Source organism: Plectrocnemia conspersa, unplaced genomic scaffold (assembly GCF_051122295.1).
Source record: "Plectrocnemia conspersa isolate PC_06_02 unplaced genomic scaffold, ASM5112229v1 ptg000011l, whole genome shotgun sequence".
Taxonomy (NCBI): Eukaryota; Metazoa; Arthropoda; class Insecta; order Trichoptera; family Polycentropodidae; genus Plectrocnemia; species Plectrocnemia conspersa.
In genome coordinates this window covers 1,852,576-1,875,982 of record NW_028277175.1, presented here as the reverse complement: position 1 = coordinate 1,875,982, position 23,407 = coordinate 1,852,576, and the positions used below count along the sequence as shown (strand labels likewise).

At 31.1% G+C, this 23,407-nt stretch overlaps 3 protein-coding genes across 14 annotated transcripts in view; all 3 read left to right on the top strand.

The window, feature by feature from the left end:
- The window catches only part of LOC148229101 (homeobox protein PKNOX1-like), a 66,639-nt gene extending 52,465 nt beyond the window's left edge, over positions 1-14,174 (top strand). The window contains exons 2-10 of one of the 12 annotated variants that reach the window (XM_088198919.1): positions 7,185-7,316; positions 7,379-7,550; positions 8,107-8,254; positions 8,329-8,634; positions 8,792-8,854; positions 8,919-9,050; positions 9,164-9,316; positions 13,769-13,864; positions 13,946-14,174. In XM_088198919.1, coding sequence (XP_088055045.1) covers positions 7,198-7,316; positions 7,379-7,550; positions 8,107-8,254; positions 8,329-8,634; positions 8,792-8,854; positions 8,919-9,050; positions 9,164-9,316; positions 13,769-13,864; positions 13,946-14,076 — 1,320 coding nt within the window. In that variant the 5' untranslated portion in view covers positions 7,185-7,197 and the 3' untranslated portion in view covers positions 14,077-14,174. Of the gene's footprint in view, positions 1-7,184; positions 7,317-7,378; positions 7,551-8,106; positions 8,255-8,328; positions 8,635-8,761; positions 8,855-8,918; positions 9,110-9,163; positions 9,317-13,768; positions 13,865-13,930 lie in introns of all 12 variants that reach the window. The other 11 variants (XM_088198917.1, XM_088198913.1, XM_088198910.1 and 8 more) reach the window with 11 other exon arrangements.
- Positions 14,175-19,104: 4,930 nt separating this feature from the next.
- Sem1 (Suppressor of exocyst mutations 1) lies at positions 19,105-19,662 on the top strand. Its single transcript, XM_088196842.1, has 3 exons — positions 19,105-19,252; positions 19,369-19,465; positions 19,535-19,662. The coding sequence occupies exons 1-3, from the start codon at positions 19,177-19,179 to the stop codon at positions 19,563-19,565; spliced, it is 204 nt and encodes a 67-aa protein (XP_088052968.1). The 5' UTR covers positions 19,105-19,176; the 3' UTR covers positions 19,566-19,662.
- Positions 19,663-21,286: 1,624 nt separating this feature from the next.
- LOC148229099 (Parkinson disease protein 7 homolog) lies at positions 21,287-22,499 on the top strand. Its single transcript, XM_088197389.1, has 5 exons — positions 21,287-21,528; positions 21,675-21,791; positions 21,862-21,976; positions 22,121-22,269; positions 22,348-22,499. Exons 1-5 carry the CDS (start codon positions 21,439-21,441, stop codon positions 22,444-22,446), a joined length of 570 nt encoding a protein of 189 aa, XP_088053515.1. The 5' UTR covers positions 21,287-21,438; the 3' UTR covers positions 22,447-22,499.
- The last annotated feature ends 908 nt before the right edge of the window (positions 22,500-23,407 follow it).

The window sequence follows — 23,407 nt, the reverse complement described above, 5'->3', positions numbered from 1 at the left end:
TAAATATAAAAAAAACTTTTTATTAATAAAATATTAATAATATAAGTATTGCTAAAATTGTTAATTTTAAATTATGAATACTTAGCAATCGATTGCAAAATAAGATTTTTGGGGTCATATTGTTATTTCAATTAACGTAAAAGAATGCTCTAATAAATATGGCAAACATTTTAACTTCTGATTATGATTAAGAAGTTATATTAATTTTAAAACAAACAAAAGCTAAAATTAACGCTATAATAACCGCATTATAAGATTTACTGACCGTTAATAATTATTAACTAATAATTATCCGTTTTATTTAACAGTTACTGACCGTTCATTTTAAAACAACGAACCATTTTATTCGTTGCAATTGAAAACAGTATTTTTTAAACTATTTTTAATTTTAAATGCGTCTTTTAAAATAAAACTTATTCAACTCTTGCTTAACTAACGATAATGAAAATAGTCTTAAGTATTTAATTATTTTAATTACAATATTAAAAATAAATCAATAAAACACAATTGTAATATTGACATTTTTAACCCTTTGATTGCCGAAATCCAATATATATCGGCTTTTGCTACTTGGGCAAAAATGGTCAAAACCAGTGGTATAGTCGGTTACAAATACCTGAAAGAACTGGTTTCAAAAAGTGTTTTTAAATTTCTATCGTGTCTTAGAGATCGGAATTATTAATTTTAATTCTGATCGCACAATACAGATAAGATTTATCTTGATTTGACTAATCTTACAGATGAATATTTAAACCTAGATAGGCCGTACATAATATTAGATATAAAAAAATTATCTAACAATGATCTATCTCACCTCAAAGAGTGTATCATGTATGTATAAAAAAATTGCTTCGGGGGGTAAGCATATTATTTCCGAATAACGTGAAAAAAGCAATATATTCTAAATCATTATATTTAATATATTAACAATGATATATATATTTTATTATACATAATACAATAAATTAAAAACCCATAATATACAAAGATATAGAATACGTAATAAAACAGTAACGTCCATCTGCAAGTCATTAGTTGACAGTATGCCAAAAAAGGTTGTAGTTGTAATTACAGCTAAGGATGGGCCTACTGAATATTAAAAATAAGCTTAAAAATAAACGCTTTAAACAACCTTAACCGTTTAAATGCCGTAAGGACCCCGGTGTCCATTTTTAATTTTGTATTTTTTTTTTATTATGAAATATTTTTTGTGTATTTACTTATAAGTTTGATTTAATTTTGCTGCTATAATAAATAGTGATTCACATATAAAGTTATTTAGAAATATTTTTTTTAAACATGTTTATAAAATTGTATATATTTTCCAAAAAAGTGCTTTACATTCTTAGTATACACCGCCTAATTTCGCTTGGCACTAAAAGGGTTAATTGGTTTTTTATTTTTATTTTCACGATTTTTTAAGATATAACATATTTATTGGGATGCCATATGCGATATTAAAAAATGTATGAACCACATACATATATACTATCAAATATGGATTTTCAAAAAAATTATACAGTATATATGGCGGCTGGTCTTGTTACTTTTATACTGATATTTTTAAAAAAGGAGGACATCTTAAGATTGATTTGTCCTCTTTTTGGATACCATATGGTATCATTATAATTATAATTATTCAATAAATTGACGCCTTTAAGATCAACGCTATACAAAAACAACTGTATGGTAACCACAGAACAAAGAATATAACGGAGGGTGCATGATAAAACAAATTAAACAATGGGATACATTATTTTTTGATAATAATTTGCATTTTTGATATAAAACAAATTATTTAAAGGAACATAAATTTGAATTTAACGTTGATGATAATAATAACAACACGATGTATGCTCCCGCGTTGTTCGCATATATCCCGCATGTTTACATGTACAACATATGAACATTTTTTCGTCATGTAAACAAACATCGGCACGGCCCGTACGCGCTTTAATATTAAACACTGCTTGTCCCCGTTCTAATTTACTCGCAAGGGTTTCTTATGCAATATGTACACTGTGTTCGATTCACCCCCGGGGTGGACTTCCGGACACGTTCGTTTTATATCTATATATGCGTGTATGTTAGGAGGCAGTTTTGTTTCTCCGGATAGATCAAATCAACAATTTAATATAACATTTGGTAGATTTGCAATATAACATTTTTTCTCTTTCAACTTTTATCATCATCAAAACGCATACAAATTCGCGTTTTAATTCCACTTTTAATTGCACCCCCTGAAGACCTCTTCTAGGCGCTCTTGGGAATCGCTCTCGTTATTTTTGCTGTTTTGCGCCTGTTAAAAAACAAAACATTCCATCCCCGAACGTTAGCTTCTTATTATTTATTTACTCTGCGTAACGCACGAACCCTATATGTGCGTTGCACGCAGCTTGCCGATCTTGTTTCTACTACTTTATTCAAATGCGACCGTGTGTGTTTGTGCTCTGTTATCTTCTCTTCTATTATTTATTCCGCCCTCGTACATATTGAATGCGTTTATCATATTCCGGGCGATACGTGTTAAAAAAAATGTTTTGCAATAATGAGAAGATTCGCAGTTTTTTTTCTTCGAGTGTGTGGCGAGGGAGAATGTGTCCCCCAGATCAAAGTGTCATTAGTGTCTCTCCGGAGGGGACGAGAGTGTTACAATTGTGTTTGATGCAGTAAAATAAATTAGTTTTTATTATTGAAAAATTTGCTTGCGTTTGCGCCCCCCATTATTTTGCAATCGGATTTATATGGAAATCGTTCATCTTCCCCATTCGTGAAATTGAATTTTGATGTACTCATTTACTGACGGTGATGTCTCAAATGTCGTGGCATATGGGTTTTATCGAATTAGGTCTACTGGAATCTAATAATTATATTTACATATATTTTACACATGCTTCAAGAACTATGTATCAAATAATTATCACTTACTAACCTTCTGTCTTTCACTAAAACGGTGACAAAATCTCTCGATGGTAATTCAAGTAGGATTTTGAAAAGGCCTTTGACGTGGATTTTTATTTAAAAAATTATCGGACCACGGTTGCTCGGATGATTTAACTCGGTTATTTGAGCGATCGTAGACAGCTTGTAACCCATGACGGCCGATAATCGAAAGAGTATTTCACCCCTTCAAGGGTTCCTCAAGAGTCCAACCTGGGTTTTCTACTCTTCACATTATTTATTAGTGACAAATTCAAGTTTTATTCTGTATGCAAATAATTTAAAATTGCTTAAATGCATTCGATCTGTTGCGTACTCCTCTCTATAGAGTGATTTAGATTCTCTATAGAGATGGGCTTCTGTTAACCGTCTCCCTTTAATGTCGGAAAGTGCCATACTGTGTCATTTCCTCGATCCCGTTCGCCATCAGTTTATTCATACTATCCTGGTGGGAACACTTTGGGTAGAGAAACTTCCACTAAAGATCTCTGAATCACTTTTGAGAGCAAGTGATTCCCTCTACATGTAAACACGACGTCTGCGATAAATCTTTGTTATGTGAAACGCGTTTCACTTTGACGATCCGTCAGTTTAAGAATTGTGGTGGTCCGTGGAGTAATTTCAATATACAGTAGACCCCCCAATAACACGGTAAATTAGGGACAATCTATTTGGCTGTAAGCGAACCAAAAGGAGTACGTATTGCAAAAAATGTATGAGTAGTCTTACTACACGCACCCAAATAGCACGTTTCCAATTTACCGTGTTATTGGGGGGTCTACTGTACTTGAAATTTGTTTATTAAAGTGTTTTATTATATTCTGATTTGACTTTCTTTTAATTTTGAAGTTTCGCCTCATTGGATTGCGAAAATTAAATTAAAGGCTCAAACCAACATGAGCGATGCAACTGTCAAGTGAAGTTGCCAGATCTCACACTTGTTCAATTTGTTCTAAAAAACTGTCGCGTCAGTCATAAAAGTCCAGTAAAAAAACACATTAATCCAATTACACCCCTACATCGTCGTAACTGGTCATGGTAGCAATAAGTGGGTGAGCATTAAGTTTCCCTTACGGAAAAATATGTACCATTTAATATTTATAATGTTACTTTTGTACATTATAATTAAGTAATTTTAGGACTAAAATATGAATTTCTCCAAAACTCCAGTTTCGCCTTTCATACGAAAAATCAAAGGATCGTTTTGGAAATTAGAAATTAGGTTTAAAATTCCCCGATTCCGATTAATCGTCCCATTACTGATTGAAACTCAATTTGACAGTTGTGAAACGTTCATTTGCTGTTCAAACCCAAATCTAACTCAAATACATGTATAAAAAAATTATAATATATATTATATTATTTTCTATTTTTTAAAAAAGCTATGATTTTTTGGTTCAGTAATTATTGCGCTAACGAAAATTGCGCACAGAAACAATTTTGATTTTGGATTATCAATATACACATATATGTACATACATATATTTAAGAATATGTCAATATATATAAAAAAAATAATATCTATATATAACAGATGTTAATATGATCTTAATTTAAAAATATTTTTTAATTAGATTAGTAATTTACATTAGTTCGATACACTTACATTTCTTATAATTACACTACGTTTTACTTGAAAATATAAAAAAATATAGAAAAGTAAAATATATTTGACAGATAATCAGATAATCACTATGTTCAGAATTTTCGTGTGCGCAATAACTCGGTTACCGATTTTTTTAATAACCGCTATTTTGAAATACGATAGCCTGAAATTTTCTGATATACTATATTTATATTGTTATTTAAAAAAAAAGTATATTTTGCAATTTTGTCGTCACGAAATTGTTATATTTTTTTAATTGATATATATTATTAAACTAGTGTATTTTTAAACTTGAGTTTTTAGATTTTTTTTGAATGAGTCATTTTGAAAATAAACTTACCTCAACTTAGATATTTATAAGCTCAATTTAAAAAAAGTTAAAAAGAATACCAGTGAAAAAAACCGCAGTTATCATAATCCCAAAAAAGTTATTTAAATTTCTATTACTGAACGTTTTTGCCTTCTCAATCTTTTGCTGTAAGATTTTTGATAAAGACAATAATTTAAATGAGCAATATATAAAATAATTGTTCCATGAAATGAATTGTTTGTGACACCTTATGAATAACTCTCTGCAACCATTTTTTGTGAAAAAAAATCTGAAGATTTAAGAAACGAAAAATACAGTTCAAAAAGTATCAAGACTTTTTACTTTAATTTTAAAAATAATTTGTTATGAGAATTTATCTACTACCGAAAAGACTGCAACTTGGTATGCTCAAAAAATATTATTATTATTAAAAAAACTACTTTAGACAGACTTAAAATTAAACATTATTCGTACTGTATTAAAAGAGATAAAAAAAATCTATACTAAACACTGAAAAAGTTCACAGCTGCACAATATTAATTCGGAAATATGGGTAATTTCCGCAATTACAAAATGCTTTTTTTTTATTATTTTGATTTTTGGCTATTAATTGTTATGCCCATGTCTGTTATAAATAGCATAAAAATGAGAACACGAATTTTGCAATCCAAAAAAGGTACAATTGGGCTGTTAAAAAGCTCACCTGCATTGTTTTTATTTACATATGTTTTTCGAGTTTGTCAATTTTTATTTTCAGAAATAAATAATTTCAAAATATTCTATTACAGATATAAACGAATAGTTAAAAAACAAGCGTATATATTCGATATTCCAATATTTATAATACATACATACAGTAGACCCCCCAATAACACGGTCAATTGGGAACGTGCTAATTGGGTGCGTGTAGTTGGGGACTAGAAAATACTCATACATTTTTTTGCAATACGTACGTACGAATTAGGCGCTTGTGGTGAGTTTTCCTGTGAATCTTTCCTTTAGCTCGCTTACACATAAAGTAACGGGCACCCAAATAGCACGAGTTTTTTTATTTAATTTTGGATCAATATTTTTTTTAAATTTACCCTTAAATATCTTAAAACGGATTAGTATGTTAGCTAGTCTGATCTGCAGAACTTAAAAATCCTAGATAAAAATATAAGGATCAAAAATGTTTTGTGATAGAAATTTAATTAAAAAAACAAGTTTTACATATTTTAAAAACAAAAATCTTCCTAAATCTTTTGATTTTTGCCAGACGAATTCTTTTTAAATTAATATTATTTAATAATACCTATATGAGACTATATATTTTTTTTAATTTGTGTTACTGTTGTGTAGAATGTTTATCTATTGCAGTAAAATTAATTAACCTGATCAGTGCCAAGTGTAGTTATGTATACGTCATTATCAAATTATGCTTTTATTATAGAAGGACATCTATGGAGCTCTAAAAATAATATAACAGCAATATAAAAAAATGAGATTTTCATCTTTGAACTGCTGTTGTGTTGAATGCAGTCTTTATCCATCACAATAAAAATAATTAACCTGATCAATGCCAAGCGTACATATGTGTACATCACTGTGGAGCTCCAAAATTAATATAAAACGAAAATTCAATAACATTATTTTTTAAATCTTGAAAACTAAAGCGCAAAATGATTTTTTGTGGCACTTTTAACTTTTGATAGAATGGCTATCAAAAAATTGTAGCAATCTTAGTATATATTAATTTATATTTAAATATCATACTATTTACATATAAAAAAAATGTGGTAATTCTAGAATTTCAACAAAATTAGTAGAAAATAGTAAGGTTAATAAAAATAACCATATAGTTTCATATGAAAATATATGACCTATATTTTTGTCTTTTTTTGGTACTTATGTTTTTTTTATTGCTAATTATTTTCTTTAATTGCTTGAAGATTACACTTGTTATTCAGTATTCTGCGAAATGTAGAGTGTAGCACCTCCTCGCACAAAACATACTCATCTTCTCGCTAACGATTCATAATTTAATTTTCCAATAACGAGCACATTCACACAATCCTCTCGTGCAATAATGACCACTCGATCTTGAAAAGTGTCTTTCCGTTTATTTGACTAATAAGGCCCTTAAATCCGATCGTGCGCAAGTGTCTCGAATTAACGCTCGACTCCAAATATTTATATTGTGCCCAATCGAGTCCTCGCTCATTTGCAATGCAGCGTCTTTGCGCGAACGTCGCGAGGTGTTTAGCGCGTTGACTTTACCGATTAGCACGTGTTGTTGAACCCGTATGATTGAAACACGCCTTACTTATGTTTATTTTTTGTTCGCAGGTGTAGTGAGGGTATGCAGGGCGGATGCCCTGGGGGCGAGATGCCGCCCGGCGCGCCCCCAGAGCAGCTGCCGGCTGCGGCTGCTGCTTTGGACCAAGCGCAGTTCGAAGCCGACAAGAGAGCGGTTTATAAGTACGTTTTAGATGGATTATATTATATTATTATTATATTCATGATCCGTTTTCGGTTTTCAGACATCCATTGTTTCCATTATTGGCGTTACTATTGGAGAGATGTGAGGCAGCTACAGGAGGCAGCGAGGCTCCGGGTTGTGAGGCCTTTGCGGCCGATCTGCGAGCCTTTGTACAGCACCAACAAAGGGATCGCAAACCCTTTTTGGTCGACGATCCAGAGATCGATGGACTGGTAATTTTATTTTCTGTAAACCTTAAAATACAATAGTATCGTTGCTTACTATATTTATTTCTTCAGCAACTTTACCAGTACAATTTGTTTTCTTTGAATTAGTCTATAAATCAAGGTTAGGTTTAGATTATATGCTATCCTAGAAGTATTATATTATCCGCAAGAGTTGTATTTGTAAATTTATGTGAACGATATAAGTCCTAGAACACAGATTTGTAGTATACCCGACGCATTTACTTAATTGAAAATGATACTTAAACCTCTGTTATTCTACCATTGGTTTACTATCGTAAAATCAGATGCGTTTAAAGTGACTCTCCCCCTAGCATAGTTGCAGTTTTTCTATGAATATGCTGGAATTTTTGTTCCATTTCAAAGTGTCTTAGGTTATTCATATTCTCATGCTTTTAGAGAAAGATTATGTTAAAAAATCTTTACTGATGATTAATGATCACTTTTGATCCTTATAGTAAATATTTTGTTATTGTTTTAATGGCTTCTACAAAGTCTATATTTTGATGGAACTGTATATTTATCAAACCTATTTTTCTTACAGATGATAAAGTCAATTCAGGTGCTTCGTATACATCTATTAGAACTCGAAAAGGTTCAAGAGCTATGTCGAGACTTTTGCAGTCGCTATATTGCATGTCTAAAATCAAAGATGCAAAGCGAAAACCTCCTTAGGACGGACTATGCGAGTGGTATGTCTTTAATCAATCTAATTTATCATTCAATTAATCTTCAAATGAAATAACATTCATGAAATTATTTACAGGAGACGCTTTCCCCGGTGGAAGCGAAAGTAACAACAATCAACCAATGGGAGGTTCCATATCGGAAGACCACTCGAGCACGTCAAATTCACCTCAATATCAATCGATGCCGTCGCAACAAACGAGCGCATTATATGCGCAACAAAGCAACCTTCAAGTTGATCAGACTGCACAATTGCCACCGCCGCCTTCACTATCCATCCCTCCTTCTGGAACTCAGAACGCAGCGGCATCTTACATCAACGAACAGCTCTGTCAGCAGCAAAACTACGATCACAAACCGGTCGTTCCGCATCAGTACCATCAAAGTAAGTGTCTGTCGTAACACCCGTCGATCATGACTTCAATAAAAATTTGCCTTTAAATGAGTGTAAAGTCATGATCGATACACGTTCTAAATTAAAGTGATCCAAATATGATAATTTATACTTGTAGGTGCTTGTAATACAGGATTAGTGGTTTTAGGTTCTACTCCGATTAGTCAAATAGGAGCGGGGCTGTCCAGTCATAGTGAAAATAGTTATACCGGTAAGTTGATTATTAAACTTAGCCGTATTTTTATCAAGTGTTAATTTTCTAAATTATTATTTAGGTAATGGATCGTGTGGGTCGGCATCTCCGGGTCTCGGCGAGGACTTGGAGGGCGTCGGAGGCGGCGGTGATGAGTCAGCCGACGGCGACGACGATTGCTCGGGCGGCGGAAGCGGAGCGAGGAGTAAAAGAGGTGTTTTGCCGAGGCACGCCACGCAAGCAATGAGAGCGTGGTTATTTCAGCATCTAGTCGTAAGTGGATCGATTGGACAGAGTGGTGTAAAATATGATTGTTGATTTTAACAGAGTTGATGACGCTTTTGCAGCATCCTTATCCCACTGAAGAAGAGAAGCGGTGTTTGGCCGCACAGACGAGGCTCACCCTACTGCAGGTTAACAATTGGTTCATCAACGCGAGGCGTAGGATACTACAGCCGATGCTTGACGGAAAAGATACTGGTAAGTGCTGATTTAAATTGAGTAATGTTACATTCCATTGAGTCATATATTAAGTATTTTGGTATTGATGTATTACATGATAAAAATATGTTATTTGCCCCTGAAGCAAATACCCTATAGCACATTATAAATGTTCTCTTCAATGTTTACGTCAGATCCAGTAGCAAAAGCCATTAAATCAGATTTTGGCAACCAATGGATAAATGCAATAATAATAATTTATTAACATGTTAATAATTAGTTATGACACACTATCCGTTATCTAAAATAAAAACATATTCATTAGACTAAAAATTGTTTATAATTATTTTAAATCGCACATATATTTTATAGTTTTTTGTAAAATTATCAAAGTATTTGCTGATTCACTTTTGGATGCTTAAAACATAAATACTCATGCTGAAATGTGAAAGGAATATTTTTATAGTGATTTATTATAAAATTAATAATATATTTGCATATAGTGTGTGCCAAGTTAGTAATGTGGAGTGTCAGATGAGTTCTTGTTAATAAGTCTATGTACAAAACACCTTTTATATGATTGAACTTCGACAGCTATATGCTCTTTTATTTTGAACAAATTTACTGAAAATAAAATCCACCTCCATTGGCTCAAATCGTGCAATGTTTCTTATTGTGATTGTCAATGTCCATAAACCGTTTTTTAAATTATTTTTGTAAAATAGCCGTATTATTAACGGAACGCTCAGTAGAAAAAATATTCGAAAAAGACCGTCAAGTTTTTCGACGTTCAAAATGACAAGTTATTTTCATGTAATTTATTTAAAAAAAAAATTTAATTTGGATTAAAATGACTATGTCAAAATAAAATTTATATGCAAGTTTTCCTTTTCCTAGTAATTTTAAATTAAAGAAATTTTAATGTTCAGTTATATTATGTAAAAATGCAAAACCATTTAGATTTAGAAAGTTCTAGTATTGGGTTTTTTTTATCATAAATATTTAAATTTCATCTTGAGGCTAAAAAAATCATTACAGCGTTACAGTACTTCACTGTAATAAAATAAATCATCATATTCGGCATCAATTGATTCAAGAAAGTCTTGAAACAGGCGATGAGATAATCCAAATTTTTTAATGTAATTTACGGCAGCCGGTCAAAAGAGCGTGCGTCAAATGAGCGTCGTCATATGAGCGCTGCGTCATAAGAGCGTTTACCAAAGTAGCGTTGTAACAAAATAGCGTGCGTCAAATACGCAAACAGCCATATGAGCGTTTGACAAAAGAGAGTACGACATAAGAGCACAAAAATACTAAATCAAGTAATGAATATTTTTGGAATTAGGTATACAAAATATATATAAATTGTGAGAAATTTACAATGAATAAAAATTCACGATATATAGGCAGTAAAATTAGTATTTTATGTGCCAGAGCGTAATGACGATTAAAATAATTAGTCAATGAAAACATTATTATTTATTAATTATTACGTACATACTCAAGTATGGCTCCCTATCCCCATACGTACGATATACATATATTTTGAACTAAAATGAAACGCTAATTTTGAATTTATCATAAGATTTGTTCTGTAATGTTTCATTAAATTGACAAAAAATTATCGACTCGACTTGCAATGAATGCGTACAGTTATAGGGCAGGTATATAGCCCGTCAGACCTTTTTTTTTCATTTATTTTATAATGCAGCGCTCTTTTGACGCACGCCCATTTGTCCGCGCTCATTTGTGACGTTGCCGTAATTTAATGTTGTTACTACAGTGGACGTTACAGAATTTAATTCAATAATTTTACTACACAAAAACATTTCCAAGTATAATTCAAATTCCAATACCTGGCCACACACGGGCGGATCTGCCCGCCGGATTTGTCCGAAATGGATGTCCGACGGACAAATCCGCCAGTGTGTGGGGTTAAAACTCTCGGACAGATCCGTCTGTTGTCTGTCCGTTGTCCGTGCACAAAACGAACAGATCGGACACGGACAAGTAGATCTGAGCAGAGATCGCGCTCGCGTAAACGACCGTTTACATTGTTTTTTGTTAAAATTTGCCAATTGAATAATTTTATGACCCGGGCCTTTATTAATTTGCGCCAAAGTTGCCGCCAACAACTAAATTTTTTAAAAGTTTTATTACTTTATGACCTATTTCTATCACATCACTATACAATAAAAAAAATAATATAAATTTAAGATGCACTTAGAGACCCTATAGTCTATTTATTTTCAAGAGTCAGTGCGCAAGAACATTGTTTAACGCGTAATCATAACATGCTTTTAAATTTCTGCCCTGTGATTGGTCGTTCGCCGTAAGATCAATCGTTTCATTGAGAACGACCAAGCACAAGGCAGAAATTTAAGAGCACATTTTGATTACGCGTTAAACAATGTTCTTGCGCACTGACTCTTGAAAATAAATAGACTATAGATACGTAAATATTACATATATTAATACATAATAAAAAATATAATTTTAATTATACTAAAATTAAAGTTATTATCATTATTGAAAATTTACGAAGAGATCAAGGTATATGTATGTATATATTATTATTATTATTAATAAATGTCATTTAAATTTAGAATTTACTTTAAACACTATATAAATTTAACTTTTCTTCTACAATATCTACCGAGCTCAGTCAGACAGATCCGAGCTTGTACATTTTGCGTCTGTAGCCAAGCTCGGACAAATCCGTCAGATGTCCGACGGGCAAATCCGTACGTGTGTGCTTGGCTAATAGATTCAAAGGAAGACTGCAACTATGCTGGGGAGGGGGGGGGAGTTACAAAACATTTGGTGTATAATACATTGTAATTGCAACGGTTTCCGTTTGTTTTTATTTTAAAATATCCTGTTAATACACCCTAATAATTTAGTATTGGAGTTGATTATATTTTTTGCGTCTGTAGTAATACAAGTAAGTGATTCTCAATCTAATTTAAGTTCGTTAATTATTTATGATACTTTTAAAAATATATTTTCACTAGTATTGTCTTTTATGCTCTTTAACGTTGCTCTAGCTCTTCAAATATTTCAAAACTAATTTCACGAATAAAAATAATCAATTGAGCAGTATCACATATGTCTTAACTTTCATCGATTGCCAGTAAAAAATGTGTGTACTTAGATGTCTTTTCTTTAAGCTTAAAAAATAATTGCCCTTAAGTCTTCGATCCGTCTTATCAGATAAACTTAATTCGCCAAAATTTTCTACTTTTTCTATAGCAATATTGCAAAAAGACATTTATTAACAAATTTGTCATTAGTAAAAGGTCGACCTTCCTTGGCAATAATTTGGGCAACATGGTAACTGGCTCTAGCTTAGCAAATTACAAATCCAAATTTGTAAATTTTTTTTAAATAATATCTTGATTTGTTAAACCCTCTACGTTTTTTAATTTTTAAAATTTAATTTTATTCGAAGTTCATCAAATTTTTCACAATGTTAACTAATGTATTTTTAATTTAAATTGTAATCTTTGATTACAGCAACAACTTCCTTACGTATTCAAGATATAATATCTTGCAAGGTATAGAAAAATAATCAACAGTCCATTGTTCATTGAAAACACGACAATCACTATATATATATATACTTTTCTTTTCTTGAACAATTGGGATTTCAATTTTTATAAATCTAAATATATAATATTAATTTTTATAACGAACTTTTTCAAGTAAGAAAAATATTACCTTTTTTTGCTTTTTTAAAATTAAATGCTTAAAATCATATTGTATCTTTTGTTATTATTTTCTATAAAATAACGTTTTTACTTTTTAAAAATACCTACAAAAATTACATTTCAAAATATTAATATATAAAGGGCGGCAAAAATAATTTTTGCTCCAGGTGGCTAAAAAGCTGGATCGAGGCCTATGCATTACCCTTTTAACGCGGAAATCGACTTAAGTCGCCCAATTGATTTTTTTATCTCTACGCAAAAATCAGTAAAAAAATGCTTTTCAAGAAAAAACTTTTTTTTGCGAATAAACATAAAATATCATTTTAAATAAATAAAAGTTAAAAAATCAGAACATTTAAACACAGTATCAAGGTAAAATTTGCATTTTTAAAAAAAAAACATTATTTTTGATTAACGCATCCAAATGGATTAGGATGATTTGTTAGGTTAATGATGGTCTTAGTAAATATAATTAGATCAATCTCAATGGTCTCACTTTAAATAAATAAATAGTAAGATGACATGTATACTTGGTGTACATCACAGGAATGATCTTCATAACCAATTCTTTCTTTAGAAGATCGACATTTTTAACTACAGCTTTTTGTAATTATTTGTAATATGTATGGATGTCTGATGTTACTCAAAAAAACAACCAAAAATCAGGGTGTTTTGGCTATGTTTAAAAATGTGTACACAGTTATTCTTATGACATTGACGTGGTTAAAGAAAAAATGTTATTACAGAATAGAGAAATATTTATTGATCTTAATTTTTGCAGTTGTCGGACAGACAAAACGGAAGCAGAGCGGCGGTCAAGCGAGCAAGAGATTCTGGCCCGATTCGTTATCCACTTTGCAGCCTCAACTCTCAACTGGTGCGTCTCATATTTTCTTAGTTACGAATTACCCCGACGAATGTCAAACGTTTGCAATTGATACAGGTATTTTATCATCAGACGACGAAGAGGAGGAAGCCGAAGAATCCGACTCCGAGCAAGAGCTCGTCATAGACCAGCAGGCCGACGCGAGCGCAGCCAGATCGGCCGACGGCGACAACGCGCAGTATCACTCGGGCGGCGACCACTGAAGCGTCACCAAAAAAACGACGCCATAAATAAAGATGCCAAAACTACGGATTACTCTCGGTTTAAAATGATATTATAAAAAAATAATGAAAAAAATAAATGATAAAAACGACGGAATAGCGTAAGACGGGTGATATTTTACATATTGTATATTTATATATTTTATTATGATTTAAGTGGCCTGATCTCTGGGTTTATACGCTTCTCAAACTGTAAATATTTTTTATTATTAATTTTTACTTTAATAATACAGTTTTTTCTTTCATCTTAAATTTTGACGTGTCACTAGTCATTTGCTGTTAATTTTTATCATCATTTTATAACGAACGGTATACTATTACTTAATAAGGCATTATACGAACGTATAACGAATCTTTTTCAAATTGCACTTTTAATCTGAAATAAATAAATATTTACATGAAATATACATATAATACGAAAAGAAGTAAACCTGTATACGTAAACTATACCTCAAAATAAAATTATTACTACTACTATACAATAGTAATGTTATTATATATTTATCGTTCTAATTAAAATTTGTTCAAATATTGTGTCGCAGTCCCATGATGTAAATAATAAAGCGATGAATAGAATAGTTATATATATATATATTTATATTTTATATATATAAACTAATTATTATTAAAAAAAATTCAACGATTATTGATACAGTTATGTCGCTTTTACACACATTTATCTCTTCATCAAAGATTGCTCGTTCAGACTGTTTCAAATTGTATACTATTTACGTCGACACATATTAACTAATAGTGGAATACGCTGCGTTAATCTGAATTATTATATATATTTTTATCACATACGAATATGATGTATACGGTAGATTTAATGCATGATAAATGAAAAACATGTTAACGAGCAAAACAATAATTCTTCTATTATATTATAAATATTGATATTTATATTATACATGTATATTTTGTGAATCGATTTATATCGTTTTAAATCTTGTGTATATATTTTATGAAGATTTGTTATTTTATATAATTTACATAATGCAAAACTTGGTCCGATTCACACAAATTAAAATAAGTGATTCAAATTTCACTTTCGATAGTGACACAACTCAAATACGTTTTTTTTAAAGATGTTTTATGCAACTGCATTAATAGAACAGTTGAGATGTGACACTGCATTTTTTACTTTTAGTACTAATTCGTGCATATAAATCAATTGATAAAATGTACTCATTGAAATTCTTATAAAAAAATGTATAGAACGAAATTGATATGAAAATGTATTGCACTATCCGCTATTGAGGCCTCAAACCTATGAATGGACGTGACACTGAGATATATGCTATTTGTACTAAAAAGTACATATAAATCAATTGATAAAATACTGCACATTAATTGTATGAACAAACGTTTAATTTTGAACACTCAAAATATGACTCATATATAATATTGTAAGCTTGAAGAACAAAATTGATATCTTAAGAGTTTTTAATTTAAAGAAATAAAAAAATTCTGCGCTATACGTTATTGAGGCCTTGAACCTAATTTTTGAACGGTATATCAATATTTTAGATTGTGTCAGTACTTAAATGAAAAGAATTCTATGAATAAGTTACTTTTACAGAATGAACACAAGATAATTTTTTTTAGTTGTGTCACTTCATTATCAGTGGATTTGATTATTATTGTGTTGCATTATGTAAATTATGTTAATATAAAATATGTAATCTCATTTTTCTTGTTTATAAATATGTGCACATATTTGTATATTATTTTCATAATTATTTTTTATATACTTACGTTTAATTTAAATTTGTCGCACGCCATTTTTTTGTGTATATTGTTTCAATGTTATATGTTGTGTATAATTATTGAATAACGACTATGTAACTATGATAATAATGATAAGTGAACCGATATACGTAACATGTGAGACATCATACATAGTAATTTTATATTATTAAAAAAAAAGTATGTATAGCGTTTTTCGAAACTGTTTTTTCTTAGTTCATAGGTAATGTGAAGTAGAATTTAACTAATGAAATGTGTATAAGGAAATTTTTGTAAATCTTTCAGTGATTCTCTTCCATATTAGTCATTTGACGACGCTGAGCGACTGTTTTTGAAAATAATTTTCGGCGACGGTCGCCAGAGCGTCGGCGCGCCATGTAGTTTTTAAAATGTGAGTACGTTCGCTTGGTTGTACGCGACGAGTGATAATTTTTGTATCCTAGGGAATTCTACGTTGACGTAAGCTTAGTTTTTGTAATCTGGCAAACGGTGCTTTTACGGTTATCTTCCATATATTATTATTATTATTGTATTGTGTGTATGCGCGACGACGGAAAATTTACGGTTATTTCATTCGCACTCTAGTCTTTTGTTGGTTTTGCGATTTTTTAATAAAAATTTGCTGGTCACTAATTTTTAGACGAGACTATGTCAACTGTGATGCTAGGAAACATTTCATTAATTGGTAGATGATTAATATATTTTGATCTTTGTGTCACTAACGCTTGTGGTTAGGCCTAATATTTTATATTAAAAATATGCACATGAACGATGAGACGATCTGGTGATTTATTTTATTACAGTTTATGAACAGAAATATTTTTAATATTATTAATTACATATTTTTTTTAAAAGATTAGATTCTGTTATTCTCATTGTAATTCTAAAGTGCAACTTCTTTAAAATCTTTCACAATATTTTATAAAAATCTTATTGCCTCATGATTCATGTGCATATTTTCAATCTTCGCATCTCAAACATCCTCTCGATTGTCTCTATATTATATAATGTTTGCGTCTCCCGTATTGTTGTTAGTTTCGTAAGTGTCATTACCATTACGCAAAACACCGACGATCCCGACGGCTACTGTGCTTTATATCGATTTGTATAGTGACAGACAGATAAAACTTACACATCTTCTCTTAGAGCGGATTAGGCTTAGCTTGATAAATATCCACTATATCGAAAGCAGTTGAAAAGATACGATTGCATTGTATTTCAAGTATAGATTGTGACTTTTAATTTATCAATCCCGATCTACTCAAAGTTAGAGCGACGTTTTATCCATCTAGCACTATACACTTCATTATTATTATTATTATTTTACATACGAAAATGGTATTATTAATAGGTGCTAAGTTTACTTATAAAAACTCTACCATTTTAAGACACTTAATCGATAAGGTTATAATTTTTTATTAACTCACTCACTTATCCGTATTTGTGTAAATTTGTGCGACGCCTTTTATGTATTTTTGGGGCGTTTTTGTCGAGCGTTGCCATATATTACCGTCTGAGTCACTCCGACGGCAAAAATACTAAGTGTATACCATTTGTAAATATGTTTAGGTTTAATGACGACGAGACGAACGGCATCGTTAGGGAATCCCGCCCGGCGGCGGGTGTTTATAAGAAGCAATAATAGTGACGTTAGAGATATATGAACGGTGATGAAGATGAGTGGTTTTTTTTCAGCTCTACGGACACTTCTCAGAGATCCTCAAAAAGCTCGCTTGCGTAGAACGAAATTCATATCCGAGGGGTGTAAATGTAAAGGCAGTCGAAAAATTTAAAAACGATCTGCGCTACGTGTCATTGAGGCCTTGAACCTACCCACTCCGTATTTATTATTATTTGAGATTGTCGCCTTTGCAGTTATACCCTCCGACAGCGTTGAAGTTTAAATTATACAATGGAAGACTGACAGCTAGCTCTCGTTTCTTTTACCGTTTTTATATTATAAAATGTATACAATATAATTGTAGTTGTGCGGATACGGCGATTTTTTGGCTAGCATTGAATTTGAAACGACAATGGTACGCCTTAGTAAGTGTCTTAATTTGTAAAAGTCACTTTATTTTCTAATAAAAAACGAACGTATCGATCGAGAAGTGTCTCTAGAGTAGTCGAGTTCTAACTGATACGTATAAGATTATATAAAAAAATAAAAACAATTCAGTATACTAATATTTAAGACGCTGTCCAAAAATATTTGCAAAAGAAATGTATTTACTGATTCAATATTTACTATATATATTATATATATAGAAACAATAAACGACTTTTCAATTGTCAATTGTATTTTTATTACTACTGTACAACAACCAATATATTTCAGATAATTAAGGCGTCTTGTTTAGTTCATTTTTGAAAAATATTAGATTTTCACTGAAATGCGATTTAGCGACATCTAACTATTGGTTGAGGTAAAAACTAGATTTCGTTTTTCACTATTATAAATAATTTTGAAGATACGAATATATTGTTACCACTCAAATTGCAAGAACAATCATGCAATATACCATAATTTGCTTGATAACCGTAAGTTTTGTTTATTTATAACATTGTTATACCTGTGGTGAACCAGCAGTGACATTGTGAAACTGCTATTGCGGAGATAACCGTATTTAATTTTAGACTTCACAGGTCTTTCAAATTCTAGTAGATAAGCATACTGTAAAATAAGTTAAAAAAATACGAAATAGGAATTTAACAAACAAGTGATTCGCTAGTTTTTCGAAGCTCCTTTAAAACATCCTTCCCGTGAGAGTCAGTCATCTCAAGATATATAGACTCATATATTCTAACATGTAACTGCATACATTAATTTTCAATAAAAATTCTACTGCAGTGGCTAAATCTGTATCTTAATTGCCACCCGTCACTTAAATACATGCATACATAAATGGTCCCTACACTATTATAGCAAATTTCTGTTTGGCGACGGGTGGCAATAAGACTCTTCACTAGTATTTTATCGAGTATTTATAGTTACATGTTTATTATTTATATACAGTGAATGGGGCGCGGGGCCCGCACCAGCGCGCGAGACCACCAGAATTTGCCAAGAAAAGGTGTGTCCGTTACGACAGTGCCACCAAGTTTTTTTTCCACTCGTCGTTTTTTCTAGCATAAAATTATATTTAAAACTAAAAAATGTTAATAACATAAAAGTTGATAAAACTGCGTTTTTCACGTGTTATTACTATTTTAACTACTAATTTATGATATAAAATAAATACATCGTAATGCACTAAAAACGCAGTGTTATGGCCAAAGCTTTATAAGCAAACTTTACTCATCACTTGAAGCTGTCATTCTATACTGCTTGTCATGATGGCTGATAAACCTAAAGTGGACCTCGGATTGCTCGAAGAAGATGACGAATTTGAAGAATTCCCCGCTGAAAGTAAGTAATGCGAAAAAATTCACTACGCGTATTCTATTCGTATTAAATATGCGACTAAAATTTATCAAACATAACCTCAAATATATTATATTTATCATTGTTCATCGATTTTTCAGACTGGGGTAATGAAGACGCTGATGATGAAGATGTATCCGTTTGGGAGGACAACTGGGAGGATGATAACATTCAAGATGACTTCAATCAACAGTTGAGGTAACAATACTTCTAGAATAGTATGATGATTTATTTAATTTGTCGAAACATTTGTATTTTTGATTATAGAGCCCAACTGGAACAGCAAAAGATTCAATAATCAATTGATACTAACTAATCTCATTTTCCGGTGATTTAATCGACATTCAAAGTTGTAATGTGATTATTTTCTTGTAATAAAATATGTAAAAAGAAAATGATTTATTATTGTACCTATGTATATGTAAGAGATTTAGTGGCGGACGTTTGTCACCATGAATCGCTTTTAATTTTTATTTTAGATTTGCCCTAATGAAAGTTCAAATACTATAATTAGTTTTAGAACTTATTAGGGCAAGTTGGGTTTCGTTTATTCGTGTAGGTTATGTTTGGGCTTGGACAGCACGATTATACATTTACTGTAACATTTAGGCATCACATGTAAATAAATAACGATTAGTATGTAAATGTATATATTACTACGTATGGAAAAGTAGCACCTGCCAGACAAATTACATTTTTAAGATACAAAATTCTCGGGCTTTTCTTTTATTATGCAAAACCCTACAGGAAATCCATATTGAACAATCCGATAGTATTAGTACACTGGTTGTGACGGGCCTCCAGCGTGTGATGAACTGATGCCCCGGCTCCAAAAGGTTATTTCAAAAATTTTCTTTAAAAGCCATTTCCGAATTTTTTGTGGAAGGGTAATTGCTACGGGAGTTAAAAAAAGGTCTTCTTGAATTTTTTTTCAGGGAGGACAATGAACACCTTATATAACTACAATTTTAATAAGCAAAATATGTTATTGTAGTAGTACTTTTATTGAATATTATTACAGTTAAATATAAAAATGAGTGGAGAGTGCGAGGGGCCTGCATCGGCCGTGAAAACCCACCGAAGTCGTCAAGAGAAAGTTTATTTTCGTCACATCTGTGTTATCATAGTGCTGCCAAGTTTTGGCCATATTAAATCTAAACATATATAAATTATATTTACAAAAATGGTCTATTACCAATGATATAGCAACGAATAAATCTCTTATTTATTTACGTTCGTTTTTAAAGTTTCTAAAGTCGTCAAAGGATTTTATGTTTATATATTTATATTTTTCAGATAATTATTCATAGATATGTCTTTAATCACTTTCGGCAAGTTTTGTTGGACCAACAGCGTGGGTTTTATTCTACCCGTTCCACTGTTACTAACCTTCTGTCTTTCACCAAAACGGTGACCCAATCTCTCGGTGCGAGAACTCAAGTTGACGTCATACGTCGTTTATTAATAATATCCCACGACGAGGATATTATTAATAAAATTGTCAAACCTCCATTGCTCGGATGATTTAACTCGGCTATTTTAGAATTATTTGAGCGATCGAAGACCACTAAATTTATTTTTTAAATATTTAAAAATAAATTTAACATCTTAAGATTATCTTATCGAGATTTTTAAATTTAGAGTCGGAGTCGGAAAAAAATTCCAATGACTACAGCAGGCATGGCCACCTAGGGCACGCGTGCCCGAGGTGGCACGTTTGAGAATTTGGAGTGCACGCGAACGATTTCCAAGTTCAAAAATATTTTTTAATTTGAAACTTAAAAATGAAAATCTTGATTAAATAACCCGTGAATTATTAATTTATTTCATTTTATTAATTATCAAATGTTTTCTAAGATAAACGACAATCGTTTTAAAAAAATATAATTATTTATTTTTTCTATCTTGGTAATTTTTTTACTCCTTGGGCACGCCACACAATCGAGGAATAATATTTTTGTTTTTTGGAGGATTTTTGGCACGCGAACCCAAAAAGGTTCGCCATGCCTGGACTACAGCATTAAATAAAAGTCAACCTTATATGGGTGGCTTTTATTAAACAATTATTTATTTTTTGACGTTTGTATTTTTTCGTATGGCAACTCACCGGCATATTAACCTTGGACGTTTTTCTTAGTCGTGTATTGCAAGAGTTTCTTCAGTTTTTCAGGATGGCAGCTCGTCGCGCATTGGTTTTACTGGCGGCTGGTGCCGAAGAAATGGAAACTGTCATCAGCGTCGACGTTCTTCGCCGAGCTGGAGTAATACTACCACCTTCATATTATTTATCAGTCAATCTAATCAGAAATAAACTTGATTCATAAGCAATTTGACCCTTTGAACTATTCAACTACGTATCTTACATGCATAATTGATAAGTTTATTATTATATGAATCATTTTTAAAGATACAAGTTACTCTTGCTGGCTTAACTGGAAACGGTCCTGTATTATGCTCTCGCCAAGTTACTTTGATGCCTGATATGTCGTTGAACGACGCTTTAGCTAACAGTCCATATGATGTAGTAAGTATTTTATTGTATCAAGTCATTTTTTTTAGTATTATGTTAATTAAAATTCATTCATATATTTTAGATCGTCCTTCCTGGAGGTTTAGGCGGCGCTGATAATTTAGCAAAGAGTGCAGAAGTTGGAAAAATACTCAAAGAGCAAGAAAACTCTGGACGTATCATAGCAGCAATCTGTGCTGGTATAAATATTAATTTATTCGGATTCTCTGATGCTGTATAGAAACTGATTAAACATTCAGATATTCATTTAAATATCATTAAGGAGTCATTTGTTATTTAATTTTAAAAATTATAATTAATATTTTATTTTATCTTATTTTTAGCACCGACTGTTTTAAAAGCTCATGGAATCGGTCTTTCAAAGCGTGTTACTTCCTATCCTACTACTAAAGACGCTATGATCGCTGATAATCAATACACTTACATCGACGATCAAAAAGTTGTTGTTGATGGCAATATCGTCACAAGTCGAGTAAGTAACTCATAATTTATATATATATATATATAAATATATCCAATCACATTTATTAATTATTCAATTTGTCAACAGGGTCCTGGAACTGCTTTCGATTTTGCGCTGGAATTGGCTAAGATTTTGGTCGGACAGGAAACAGCCGATAAAGTCGCAAGCGGAATGATCTTACACTAAATAAATCTCACTGAAATATAGTTTGTATAATAAATAAAACGTCGTATAAAAAATACTGAGATTATTTATTTAATAGTATACTTTTTTTTTGACATTGTATATAACGTATTCATATAAATTTTAATTACTAGTATTGCAAAGAGATCTGATTTTAGAATAAATATAAAAACATGTATAATACAATAATCCGGTGAATTTTATACACTAAATTTATGTTTGTATATATATATTTTTGTTACTAAAAATTGACGTGCAGTTCCGTCTAAATTTTATTTATATATATATATACATATTTTTTACGAAAGGCACATATTTATTTATAATATATACTTGAAGATAGTAACATTATTATAAATAATTATCATTTAAAAATTGAGATTCTTTCAGTGTGATTCCCGTGAATGAGCAAATCGACGATTCACAACCTTTATAGTATATTTTTTAATATAATATATAATTTAATAAAAAGAAATTGGGAAACACTGATCGTCCAAGCTGATATGTGATTACAAGCTAAGAACGTTTACAAATTTACAATAAGGCTTTCGTAGACATTAAAAATACATAATAAAATAAACTATTAATGAGAAAAAAAATGATAAAAAAATACTGGCCTACATTTACAGATAATTAAAAATATAACTGGCTGAAGGAATGTTTACGAAAACTATCCGTTGTTTAAAAATACATAATAAGACTAAAACTAATATTGCAACTAAATTTGGACTAAGCATTAATTTATCGGATCAGATCGAATCGATCCGATTGCAAAAAGAGGAACCAACGACACCAATGTGACCATAATTTGATATAAATATCCTTTTAAATTTAACAATACATTATCAAAAAATCGTGCAACTTTAAACGGTAACTAAAAAAAACAATAGAATGCGTCCGATATATACAAAATTGCACAAAACGAGCAAACCATAAACTAGAACTATAATGTACGACTAAGAAC